At 49.7% G+C, this 12,957-nt stretch overlaps 1 protein-coding gene across 3 annotated transcripts in view; it reads right to left on the minus strand.

Annotated features, from left to right (window-relative positions):
* The window catches only part of TEX55 (testis expressed 55), a 56,310-nt gene extending 46,492 nt beyond the window's left edge, over nt 1-9,818 (minus strand). The window contains exons 1-2 of one of the 3 annotated variants that reach the window (XM_072133255.1): nt 9,683-9,818; nt 3,771-3,814 (exon numbers count right to left, since the gene is read on the minus strand). In XM_072133255.1, coding sequence (XP_071989356.1) covers nt 3,771-3,812 — 42 coding nt within the window. In that variant the 5' untranslated portion in view covers nt 3,813-3,814; nt 9,683-9,818. Of the gene's footprint in view, nt 1-3,770; nt 3,815-9,633 lie in introns of all 3 variants that reach the window. The other 2 variants (XM_072133257.1, XM_072133256.1) reach the window with 2 other exon arrangements.
* Between the last annotated feature and the right edge of the window lie 3,139 nt (nt 9,819-12,957).

Genomic DNA, 12,957 nt, shown 5'->3' on the forward strand with positions numbered 1-12,957 from the left:
ACATCTGCAAAGAGTTTGTATGTTCTCTCCGTGTTTGTGCGGGTTTCCTCCAGTTTCCTCCCACACTCCAAAACATACGGGTAGGTTGATTAGATTATGAGCCCCATTGGGGACAGAGGCTGATTTGGCAGACTCTGTGCAGCGCTGCGTAATCTGTGTGCGCTATATAAATAAAGGAATTATTATTATTATCAATGATGGCCAGTTTGATCATATGGTTCCTTAAAGGGGAGGTGTCACTGGTAAACAATCTCATTTTCTATGGTGATTTTGCTCATCAGAATAATCTGTGTGCGGTGTGGAGTGATTTATCTAGTAATTACCCCCCTCCTATAGGTACGGTATATATCAGCACGCAGTGAGCCGCGCGGGGTTAATCTTTGTGGGCGCCGCTCAGATTCATAACTTAGCGGACGCTGCCTGTAATCCTAAATCTATTTGACTTCTGCCACACGGATTTATGATGCGCTCCGGCTATTTTCTATTATCTGCGAGGCAGAACTCCAAGTGCTGGGGCTGCAGTTTTACTCTAACCGCGCGGACACGGGGGCGGCCGACAGGCGATGATGGGTAGCAACCAATAAAGCGCAACAGAAAGGGTCACCCAGCTTTACCAGGCTCCTGCTGGTTTTCCATCATTAGGACTGGTGATTCAGCTTGAGCAAAAGTTGTCACCCAGCTTTTCCCTATTCCTGGGTAACAAGGTATCCAAAAAGACATCGCTTACTCCTGTGTTGCAGCATAACTAATATTGTTTGCCACTGAGGAGTCTGGGAAAGCAGCAGACAACCCTCTGCAGGAGGCTGTAATGGGAAATATATATATATATATATATCTGTCACCCAGCTTTTCCAAAAACAAAATATGACGCTTGTTTGTGTGACTGTGCAAACTGGGGACATGTCGTTACACTGCTGTGCTCTGTGCTCTCTGCCGTAAGTGTTATGTATTGTCACTGGAGAGATGTGTGATCAGATCTCACACTGCTGTGCTCTGTGCTCTCTGCAGCCAGTGTTATGTATTGTCCCTGGAGAGATGTGTAATCAGACCTCACACTGCTGTGCTCTGTGCACTCTGCAGCCAGTGTTATGTATTGTCCCTGGAGAGATGTGTAATCAGACCTCACACTGCTGTGCTCTGTGCTTTCTGCAGCCAGTGTTATATATTATCCCTGGAGAGATGTGTAATCAGGCCTCACACTACTGTGCTCTGTGCTCTCTGCAGCCAGTGTTATGTATTGTCCCTGGAGAGATGTGTAATCAGACCTCACACTGCTGTGCTCTGAGCTCTCTGCCGTAAGTGTTATGTATTGTCACTGGAGAGATGTGTAATCAGACCTCACGCTGCTGTGCTCTGTGCTCTCTGCAGCCAGTGCTATATATTGTCCCTGGAGAGATGTGTAATCAGACCTCACACTGCTGTGCTCTCTGCAGCCAGTGTTATGTATTGTCACTGGAGAGATGTGTAATCAGACCTCACACTGCTGTGCTCTGTGCTCTCTGCAGCCAGTGTTATGTATTGTCCCTGGAGAGATGTGTAATCAGACCTCACACTGCTGTGCTCTGTGCTCTCTGCCGTAAGTGTTATGTATTGTCACTGGAGAGATGTGTAATCAGACCTCACACTACTGTGCTCTGTGCTCTCTGCAGCCAGTGCTATATATTGTCCCTGGAGAGATGTGTAATCAGACCTCACACTGCTGTGCTCTGTGCTCTCTGCAGCCAGTGCTATATAATGTCCCTGGAGAGATGTGTAATCAGACCTCACACTGCTGTGCTCTGTGCTCTCTGCAGCCAGTGTTATGTATTGTCCCTGGAGAGATGTGTAATCAGACCTCACACTGCTGTGCTCTGTGCTCTCTGCAGCCAGTGTTATGTATTGTCCCTGGAGAGATGTGTAATCAGACCTCACACTGCTGTGCTCTGTGCTCTCTGCAGCCAGTGTTATGTACTGTCCCTGGAGAGATGTGTAATCATACCTCACACTGCTGTGCTCTGTGCTCTCTGCCGTAAGTGTTATGTATTGTCACTGGAGAGATGTGTAATCAGACCTCACACTGCTGTGCTCTGTGTTCTCTGCAGCCAGTGTTATGTATTGTCCCTGGAGAGATGTGTAATCAGACCTCACACTGCTGTGCTCTGTGCTCTCTGCAGCCAGTGTTATGTATCATCCCTGGAGAGATGTGTAATCAGACCTCACACTGCTGTGCTCTGTGCTCTCTGCAGCCAGTGTTATGTATTGTCCCTGGAGAGATGTGTAATCATACATCACACTGCTGTGCTCTGTGCTCTCTGCAGCCAGTGTTATGTATTGTCCCTGGAGAGATGTGTAAGCACACCTCTGTTTATGTTGTTAGTAGCAGCAGGACTGTGATATATGGATTTCTATTCCAGGATAGTAGCTGCTCCAAGTGCACTGGAGACATGTCCTCACACTGCTGTGCTCTGCATTCTCTGAAGACAATATTAGGTATTTTCCCTGGGCTGAGATATATGGATTTATATTCAAGGATTGTAGCCTCTACAAGAGCACTGGGGACATATCCTCACACTGCTGTGCTCTGTGCTCTCTGCAGCCAGTGTGATGTATTGTCCCTGGAGAGAAGTGTAATCAAACCCCACACTGCTGTGCTCTGTGCTCTCTGTAGCCGGTGTTATGTATTGTCCCTGGAGAGATGTGTAATCAGACCTCACACTGCTGTGCTCTGTGCTCTCTGCAGCCGGTGTTATGTATTGTCCCTGGAGAGATGTGTAATCAGACCTCACACTGCTGTGCTCTCTGCTCTCTGCAGCTAGTGTTATGTATTGTCCCTGGAGAGATGTGTAATCAGACCTCACACTGCTGTGCTCTGTGCTCTCTGCAGCCAGTGTTATGTATTATCCCTGGAGAGATGTGTAATCAGACCTCACACTGCTGTGCTCTGAGCTCTCTGCAGCCAGTGTTATGTATTGTCCCTGGAGAGATGTGTAATCAAACCTCACACTGCTGTGCTCTGTGCTCTCTGCAGCCAGTGTTATGTATTGTCCCTTGAGAGATGTGTAATCAGACCTCACACTGCTGTGCTCTGTGCTCTCTGCAGCCAGTGTTATGTATTGTCCCTGGAGAGATGTGTAATCAAACCTCACACTGCTGAGCTCTGTGCTCTCTGCAGACAGTGTTATGTATTGTCCCTGGAGAGATGTGTAATCAGACCTCACACTGCTGTGCTCTGTGCTCTCTGCAGCCAGTGTTATGTATTGTCTCTGGAGAGATGTGTAATCAGATCTTTCTGTATGATGTTAGTAGCAGCAGGACTGTGATATATGGATTAAGCATCTGGGATTTTAGCTTTTTGGGGGGGGGTGTCCTCACACTGCTTTGCTCTCTGCACCGCAGCTTTCCTCTACTCTGAGTGACTGATGTAGTTTTCAACCAGAAGGTTGCTTCAACTTTTACTCAGGGCTGAGGAGCAGAACAATGCAGAGAGCTCAGAGCACAGCTGTGGGAGAGAGAATATGAGCTATAGCTTTAGCTATAACTAGAGAAATAGAAATTGAGTAGACGGGTAGTTATTATTATTATAATAGTTATAAGTAGCTATAATGTGTCGGACTTACGGAAAGTGGGTGGTGTCTGGTGAGATGGAGTCTGGGGGGCGGGGCTTAAATGGCCCTAAGTTACCAATGCAAACCTTGTGTTCTTAGTAATGCACAACATTCTGCATTAAACTCCTGAGATCATTGGTGTAAAAACTCCTGCGATACAAGACAATGGATGAAAGACAAACTCACCTTCAGTAAGTATTCGGGGAGGGGTCCCTCTGGCACATCCATATCTGGTAGGAAAAAAGTAGGAAAAAGTTTAGGGGGTCTGGGGGCTGTATTAGTTTAGGGGGTCTGGGGGCTGTATTAGTTTAGGGGTCTGAGGGCTGTGTTAGTTTAGGGGGTCTGGGGGCTGTGTTAGTTTAGGGGTCTGGGGGTTGTATTAGTTTAGGGGTCTGGGGGCTGCATTAGTTTAGGGGGTCTGGGGGCTGTATTAGATTAGGGGGTCTGGGGGTTGTATTAGTTTAGGGGGTCTGGGGGCTGTATTAGTTTAGGGGGTCTTGGGGTTGTATTAGTTTAGGGGGTCTGGGGGCTGTATTAGTTTAGGGGTCTGAGGGCTGTGTTAGTTTAGGGGGTCTGGGGGCTGTGTTAGTTTAGGGGTCTGGGGGTTGTATTAGTTTAGGGGTCTGGGGGCTGCATTAGTTTAGGGGGTCTGGGGGCTGTATTAGATTAGGGGGTCTGGGGGCTGTGTTAGTTTAGGGGTCTGGGGGTTGTATTAGTTTAGGGGGTCTGGGGGTTGTATTAGATTAGGGGTCTGGGGGTTGTATTAGTTTAGGGGGTCTGGGGGTTGTATTAGTTTAGGGGTCTGGGGGCTGTATTAGTTTAGTTTAGGGGTCTGGGGGCTGTGTTAGTTTAGGGGTCTGAGGGCTGGATTAGTTTACGGGGTGTAGGGGATGTATTAGTTTAGGGGGTCTGGGGGTTGTATTAGTTTAGGGGGTCTGGGGGCTGTGTTAGTTTAGGGGGTTTGGGGGCTGTATTAGTTTAGGGGGTCTGGGGGCTGTATTAGATTAGGGGATCTGGGGGCTGTGTTAGTTTAGGGGTCTGGGGGTTGTATTAGTTTAGGGGGTCTGGGGGTTGTATTAGTTTAGGGGGTATTGGGGTTGTATTAGTTTAGGGGGTCTGGGGGTTGTATTAGTTTAGGGGGTCTGGGGGCTGTATTAGTTTAGGGGGTCTGGGGGCTGTATTAGTTTAGGGGGTCTGGGGGCTGTATTAGTTTAGGGGGTCTGGGGGTTGTATTAGTTTAGGGGTCTGGGGGTTGTATTAGTTTAGGGGGTCTGGGGTTGTATTAGTTTAGGGGTCTGGGGGTTGTATTAGTTTAGGGGGTCTGGGGGTTGTATTAGTTTAGGGGGTCTGGGGGTTGTATTAGTTTAGGGGGTCTGAGGGTTGTATTAGTTTAGGGGGTCTGGGGGTTGTATTAGTTTAGGGGGTCTGGGGGTTGTATTAGTTTAGGGGGTCTTGGGGTTGTATTAGTTTAGGGGGTCTTGGGGTTGTATTAGTTTAGGGGTCTGGGGGCTGTATTAGTTTAGGGGGTCTGGGGGTTGTATTAGTTTAGGGGGTCTGGGGGTTGTATTAGTTTAGTTTAGGGGTCTGGCGGCTGTATTTGTTTAGGGGTCTGGGGGATGGGCTAGTTTAGGGGGTCTTGGGGCTGCATTAGTTTAGGGGGTCTTGGGGCTGCATTAGTTTAGGGGGTCTGGGGGCTGTATTAGTTTAGGGGGTCTGGGGGCTGTGTTAGTTTAGGGGTCTGGGGGTTGTATTAGATTAGGGGGTCTGGGGGCTGTGTTAGTTTAGGGGGTCTGGGGGCTGTGTTAGTTTAGGGGTCTGGGGGTTGTATTAGATTAGGGGGTCTGGGGGCTGTATTAGATTAGGGGGTCTGGGGGCTGTATTAGTTTAGAGGGTCTGGGGGCTGTATTGGTTTAGGGGGTCTGGGGGCTGTATTGGTTTAGGGCAGTGATGGCGAACCTTTTAGAGACCGAGTGCCCAAACTACAACCAAGACCCGCTTATTTATCGCAAAGTGCCAACACAGAAATGTAATTTGTGATTTATACTCCCTTCTCTGTCACAATTTTCATTGATACCAGCACCTGAGGCACCAATAAAGCAGAAAATAGTCCCAGGTAGCACTGTCACTTTAATATAGCTCTGCACAGCAAGTCCTGGGCTGTCTGGGAGTGCAGGAAGATACCTGGAGTCATCTCTGGTGATGGCCTGAGTGCCCACAGAAAGGGCTCTGAGTGCCACCTCTGGCACAGGTGCCATAAGTTAGCCATCACTGGTTTAGGGGGTCTGGGGGCTGTATTAGATTAGGGGGTCTGGGGGCTGTATTAGTTTAGGGGGTCTGGGGGCTGTGTTAGTTTAGGGGGTCTGGGGGTTGTATTAGTTTAGGGGGTCTGGGGGTTGTATTAGTTTAGGGGGTCTGGGGGTTGTATTAGTTTAGGGGGTCTGGGGGTTGTATTAGTTTAGGGGGTCTGGGGGTTGTATTAGTTTAGGGGGTCTTGGGGCTGCATTAGTTTAGGGGGTCTGGGGGTTGTATTAGTTTAGGGGGTCTGGGGGCTGTATTAGTTTAGGGGGTCTGGGGGCTGTATTAGTTTAGGGGGTCTGGGGATTGTATTAGTTTAGGGGGTCTGGGGGCTGTATTAGTTTAGGGGGTCTGGGGGCTGTATTAGTTTAGGGGGTCTGGGGGCTGTATTAGTTTAGGGGGTCTGGGGGTTGTATTAGTTTAGGGGTCTGGGGGCTGTATTAGTTTAGGGGTCTGAGGGCTCGATTAGTTTAGGGGGTCTGGGGGCTGTATTAGTTTAGGGGGTCTGGGGGCTGTATTAGTTTAGGGGTCTGAGGGTTGTATTAGTTTAGGGGGTCTGGGGGCTGTATAAGTTTAGGGGTCTTGGGGCTGCATTAGTTTAGGGGGTCTTGGGGCTGCATTAGTTTAGGGGGTCTGGGGGTTGTATTAGTTTAGGGGGTCTGGGGGCTGTATTAGTTTAGGGGGTCTGGGGGCTGTATTAGTTTAGGGGGTCTGGGGATTGTATTAGTTTAGAGGGTCTGGGGGCTGTATTGGTTTAGGGGGTCTGGGGGCTGTATTGGTTTAGGGCAGTGATGGCGAACCTTTTAGAGACCGAGTGCCCAAACTACAACCAAGACCCGCTTATTTATCGCAAAGTGCCAACACAGAAATGTAATTTGTGATTTATACTCCCTTCTCTGTCACAATTTTCATTGATACCAGCACCTGAGGCACCAATAAAGCAGAAAATAGTCCCAGGTAGCACTGTCACTTTAATATAGCTCTGCACAGCAAGTCCTGGGCTGTCTGGGAGTGCAGGAAGATACCTGGAGTCATCTCTGGTGATGGCCTGAGTGCCCACAGAAAGGGCTCTGAGTGCCACCTCTGGCACAGGTGCCATAAGTTAGCCATCACTGGTTTAGGGGGTCTGGGGGCTGTATTAGATTAGGGGGTCTGGGGGCTGTATTAGTTTAGGGGGTCTGGGGGCTGTGTTAGTTTAGGGGGTCTGGGGGTTGTATTAGTTTAGGGGGTCTGGGGGTTGTATTAGTTTAGGGGGTCTGGGGGTTGTATTAGTTTAGGGGGTCTGGGGGTTGTATTAGTTTAGGGGGTCTGGGGGTTGTATTAGTTTAGGGGGTCTTGGGGCTGCATTAGTTTAGGGGGTCTGGGGGTTGTATTAGTTTAGGGGGTCTGGGGGCTGTATTAGTTTAGGGGGTCTGGGGGCTGTATTAGTTTAGGGGGTCTGGGGATTGTATTAGTTTAGGGGGTCTGGGGGCTGTATTAGTTTAGGGGGTCTGGGGGCTGTATTAGTTTAGGGGGTCTGGGGGCTGTATTAGTTTAGGGGGTCTGGGGGTTGTATTAGTTTAGGGGTCTGGGGGCTGTATTAGTTTAGGGGTCTGAGGGCTCGATTAGTTTAGGGGGTCTGGGGGCTGTATTAGTTTAGGGGGTCTGGGGGCTGTATTAGTTTAGGGGTCTGAGGGTTGTATTAGTTTAGGGGGTCTGGGGGCTGTATAAGTTTAGGGGTCTTGGGGCTGCATTAGTTTAGGGGTTCTGGGGGCTGTATTAGTTTAGAGGGTCTGGGGGCTGTATTAGTTTAGAGGGTCTGGGGGCTGGAGTAGTTTAGGGGGTCTGGGGGTTGTATTAGTTTAGAGGGTCTGGGGGTTGTATTAGTTTAGGGGGTCTGGGGGTGGTATTAGTTTAGGGGGTCTGGGGGTTGTATTAGTTTAGGGGGTCTGAGGGTTGTATTAGTTTAGGGGGTCTGGGGGTTGTATTAGTTTAGGGGTCTGGGGGTTGTATTAGTTTAGGGGTCTGGGGGTTGTATTAGTTTAGGGGGTCTGGGGGTTGTATTAGTTTAGGGGGTCTGAGGGTTGTATTAGTTTAGGGGGTCTGGGGGTTGTATTAGTTTAGGGGTCTGGCGGCTGTATTAGTTTAGGGGTCTGGCGGCTGTATTAGTTTAGTTTAGGGGTCTGGCGGCTGTATTAGTTTAGTTTAGGGGTCTGGCGGCTGTATTAGTTTAGTTTAGGGGTCTGGCGGCTGTATTTGTTTAGGGGTCTGGGGGATGGGCTAGTTTAGGGGGTCTTGGGGCTGCATTAGTTTAGGGGGTCTTGGGGCTGCATTAGTTTAGGGGGTCCGGGGGCTGTATTAGTTTAGGGGGTCTGGGGGCTGTGTTAGTTTAGGGGTCTGGGGGTTGTATTAGATTAGGGGGTCTGGGGGCTGTGTTAGTTTAGGGGGTCTGGGGGCTGTGTTAGTTTAGGGGTCTGGGGGTTGTATTAGATTAGGGGGTCTGGGGGCTGTATTAGTTTAGGGGGTCTGGGGGCTGTATTAGTTTAGGGGGTCTGGGGGCTGTATTAGTTTAGGGGGTCTGGGGGCTGTGTTAGTTTAGGGGTCTGGGGGTTGTATTAGTTTAGGGGGTCTGGGGGCTGTGTTAGTTTAGGGGTCTGGGGGTTGTATTAGATTAGGGGGTCTGGGGGCTGTATTAGATTAGGGGGTCTGGGGGCTGTATTAGTTTAGAGGGTCTGGGGGCTGTATTGGTTTAGGGGGTCTGGGGGCTGTATTGGTTTAGGGCAGTGATGGCGAACCTTTTAGAGACCGAGTGCCCAAACTACAACAAAGACCCGCTTATTTATCGCAAAGTGCTAACACAGAAATTTAATTTGTGATTTATACTCCCTTCTCTGTCACAGCTTTCATTGATACCAGCCCCTGAGGACACCAATAAAGCAGAAAATACTCCCAGGTAGAGCTGTCACTTTAAAATAGCTCTGCGCACAGCAAGTCCTGGCTGTCTGGGACTGCAGGAAGATACCTGGAGTCATCTCTGGTGATGGCCTGAGTGCCCACAGAAAGGGCTCTGAGTGCCACCTCTGGCACCAGTGCCATAGGTTAGCCATCACTGGTTTAGGGGGTCTGGGGGCTGTATTAGTTTAGGGGGTCTGGGGGCTGTGTTAGTTTAGGGCAGTGATGGCGAACCTTTTAGAGACTGAGTGCCCAAACTACAACAAAGACCCGCTTGTTTATCGCAAAGTGCCAACACAGACATTTGATTTGTGATTTATACTCCCTTCTCTGTCACAGCTTTCATTGATACCAGCACCTGAGGCACCAATATAGTAGAAAATAGTCCCAGGTACAGCTGTCACTTTAATATAGCTCTGTGCACAGCAAGTCCTGGGCTGTCTGGGACTGCAGGAAGATACCTGGAGTCATCTCTGGTGATGGCCTGAGTGCCCACAGAAAGGGCTCTGAGTGCCACCTCTGGCACCAGTGCCATAGGTTCGCCATCACTGGTTTAGGGGGTCTGGGGGTTGTATTAGTTTAGGGGGTCTGGGGGCTGTGTTAGTTTAGGGGGTCTGGGGGTTGTATTAGTTTAGGGGTCTGGGGGCTGTATTAGTTTAGGGGGTCTGAGGCTGTATTAGTTTAGGGGTTTGGGGGCTGTATTGGGTTACATGGGCTGTTGTGGGTTGTGCTGCAGTATATTAGCAGAGTGTCCTGTAGTGCCCCTGTGCCAGGTCTGTGCCCCCTCTACATCTGTACAGTAAATGTCCTGCCCCCTCCGCACCAATATAACGTAACCTCCTGCTACCGGGGAACTACAAGTCAGCTGTCACCTGTCTCCGCTCCGGATTGTCCTCTCGCAGCCGCCGTAGTGTGGACGCTCAGGCTGTCACCATGACGACCGGTGGTAGTAGCACGACGTTTCGGGCGTGATCACGTGACCGCACACGGTCCTCCCCTTCTCCTCCGCCGCTTCGCGTTCTAAGTAGAAATGTCCCACGGCGCCTCCCGTACAATTAAACGCTGGACCCGTCTCCATGACGACAGAGGGAGAACGCATTAACTCCAAGTCGTCATGGCAACGGAGTAGTTTTATCTTGAACTTTGTTACTTTATGTTACAAATAAAATCACAAGAGGTTTTTTCTATCTTTTTTTTTTCTTGTTTTTTTTCGAATTGTCCGTTTTTGGGGATTATTTTCCACAGGACAAGCTGTAATTCTTCGAGGGGCTGTTTAATAGTCCCTGACATGTTCTGGGAAGCTGGAAAAAAAAATCCAAATTTGGTGAAAATGACGAAAAACGGAGCAGCCGCACCATTTTCTTGTGAGCGGGGTTTTTACAGCTTTCACTTTCTTTGGATCGGTTCGATGACGGAGATAACAAAGTGATAAAGTGTTCACATCCCTCACAAGGACAAGAGATGTGCGCCGCTTAATATTTTTAAAAAATTAGGCCACGCCTTTTGCACCGCCCCTTACTACTCGCCCCATATGTCACCCTCACATAGTGATCCCTGTCACATTGTAGCCCTTCTGTTATTGTGCCCCGCAGCAGCTCCTCCTGTTATTGGGGCCCGCAACAGCTCCTCCTGTTATTGTGCCCCGCAGCAGCTCCTCCTGTTATTGTGCCCTGCAGCAGCTCCTCCTGTTATTGTGCCCCGCAGCAGCTCCTCCTGTTATTGGTCCTCCACTAAGCAGCTCCCCATGTTATTGTGCCCCACAGCAGCGCCTCATGTTATTGTGCCCCGCAGCAGCTCCTCATGTTATTGTGGCCCGTAGCAGCTCCTCATGTTATTGGTCCTCCACTAAGCAGCTCCCCATGTTATTGTGGCCAGCAGCAGCTCCTCCTGTTATTGTGCCCCGCAGCAGCTCCTCCTGTTATTGTGCCCCGTAGCAGCTCCTCCTGTTATTGGTCCTCCACTAAGCAGCTCCCCATGTTATTGTGCCCCGCAGCAGCGCTTCATGTTATTGTGCCCCGCAGCAGCTCCTCCTGTTATTGTGCCCCGTAGCAGCTCCTCCTGTTATTGGTCCCCCACTAAGCAGCTCCCCATGTTATTGTGCCCCGCAGCAGCTCCTTCTGTTGCTGTCCCCCCGCAGCAGCTCCTCATGTTATTGTGCCCCGCAGCAGCTCCTTCTGCTGCTGTGCCCCCGCAGCAGCTCCTCCTGTTATTGTGCCCCGCAGCAGCTTATCCTGTTACTGTGCCCTGCAGCAGTTCCTTCTGTTATTGTGCCCCAAAAAAACTCTCCCTGTTTTTGTTCCCCCCACAAATCAGCTTTCCCTGTTATTGTGAATCTCTCTCCATGCCATAGAGTTTTCTTTAGGAGGCTGATCAGAGAGATTCATGGAAGCGGAGGTGTCTGTGGCACGCTGCCTGACGCCCTTGGCCTGAGTGGAGACCAGGCCCAAGCAGACGTTCATCCCCAGGAGTCTGCCCTACTTTACTGCTGAAGCAGCCAACTATTCCCTAATAAGCTACTTACCAGGCTGAGAGCATCTCCCCTGTGGAACAAAATCCAACCAGTCCTCTGTATTCAGCTGAGGTTCCTGCTGTTGTGGCCGGGTTGTGTCAAGTTCCAATAAAGGACTGGATGTTGGATCTTTTACCAACGTTGCCTCTGAGTGATCCCTGTGCTCGGCTGTTACCACCAAGGGCGCCCCATCCTCCATCACCAGGGACCCCTACCTCTACATCGGGGTTGCTCCAGGGAGAAAACTACACCCCCAGCCTCTCCCCCTATTTTCTTGTACTTCCACCAGCCGGTTGTGGACGTGGCCTCCGTTCCCTGGTACCAAGCACGGCGACCACCAGCGAGCGCTAGGCCATACTATCTAGCCACTCAGGCACATAGGTCTCTGGCTTCCTCCAGCCACGAATAAGGCTAGACCCGGCTGGGGGAGGTTGCAAATATTTTAGGGAACAGGAGACCGTTTATGGTTCAGAATTTTTCCATATCGTGCACTGTATAGGTTGAGGTTATGTTCACACAACTCAGATTTATCCTATTAGTTTCAAGTGTACCCCTCCCCCCCCACCTCCACACACACACACAAACTCACTAGGCCCCAATTTTGCCGAAAAGTGCAGTACAGCAAAAAAGTTACATTTTTTTATTCAATTTTAAAAATGTTTTATTGGGGGGGGGGGAGGGGGGGGGGAGCATGATAGCTGTTAATTCTACGTGACTGTATATTTGGGGCAGGATACTGGGAGTGCTGCTTAGTATCCATCAGCTTGTCCTGTCCTGCCGCCCGCTATGGGGGTCGCATGGGTTTTCCACATCGTGCCCTGGCGCAGTATCAGCTCGTTATATGGATGCCGCAGCTTCTGACTGCTCGGTCCCAGATGTCTCGTCCATCCCGCTAATGTCTATAATTGTAATTAGATATTCCTGGGACGGCCGGCGCTAATCACTTTAATGAAGGTGCATTAGATAACGGCACAGAACATCCCGGCGCTAATCCCTGCCGCCATTAACCTCCCCTGCTGAGCGGTCAGGGCCTCCGGATCAACACAGAGGGGCTCAGGATTCAAGGACATATGGATTAGTGTATTATTATTAATACGAGTATTAGCAGGGTCGGGTTATGTAATATTAGTCCTAGGAGTTCTCCTCTCACTTTGGTCACACAGCTTTCTCGGACTTCAGAAAAGCAAATCTCCGGAGCATGTAACACTGCAGGATATTTCTTAGTCATATCTGCTTCTGGGAAAGCTGAGTATTAATGACCTAAAGTTCGTTAGACCATGGAATATACGGATACTATACTCTTAAACTGCAGTGTATAACTATGTTTATATTTTACATTCTTTGTTAAAAAAAGTTACTAAGAAAAGACAACACTCAATATATTCGCTGTTACTTTGTATGGATGGAGCTCCATTGTCATTAGTGATGGGGTCATCCCAGATATCAGCTGTGGCCAAGGTGGGGATACGTCTCTGCTTCTTCTCATCTCTGTCTGTGAATTTCCAATCCTCTCTGTGCTGCGGGTGGTGGAGATCTAGCTGCTGTGACTCACTGCTCCCCCTCCCCTCTCCATAGACCATGTAATCTGACATCTCAGCGAGCAGAGAGGGTGATAGGAGCCAAAGCGGAGCACTTACC

Source organism: Engystomops pustulosus, chromosome 2, assembly GCF_040894005.1.
Source record: "Engystomops pustulosus chromosome 2, aEngPut4.maternal, whole genome shotgun sequence".
In the NCBI taxonomy this organism is placed as follows: Eukaryota; Metazoa; Chordata; class Amphibia; order Anura; family Leptodactylidae; genus Engystomops; species Engystomops pustulosus.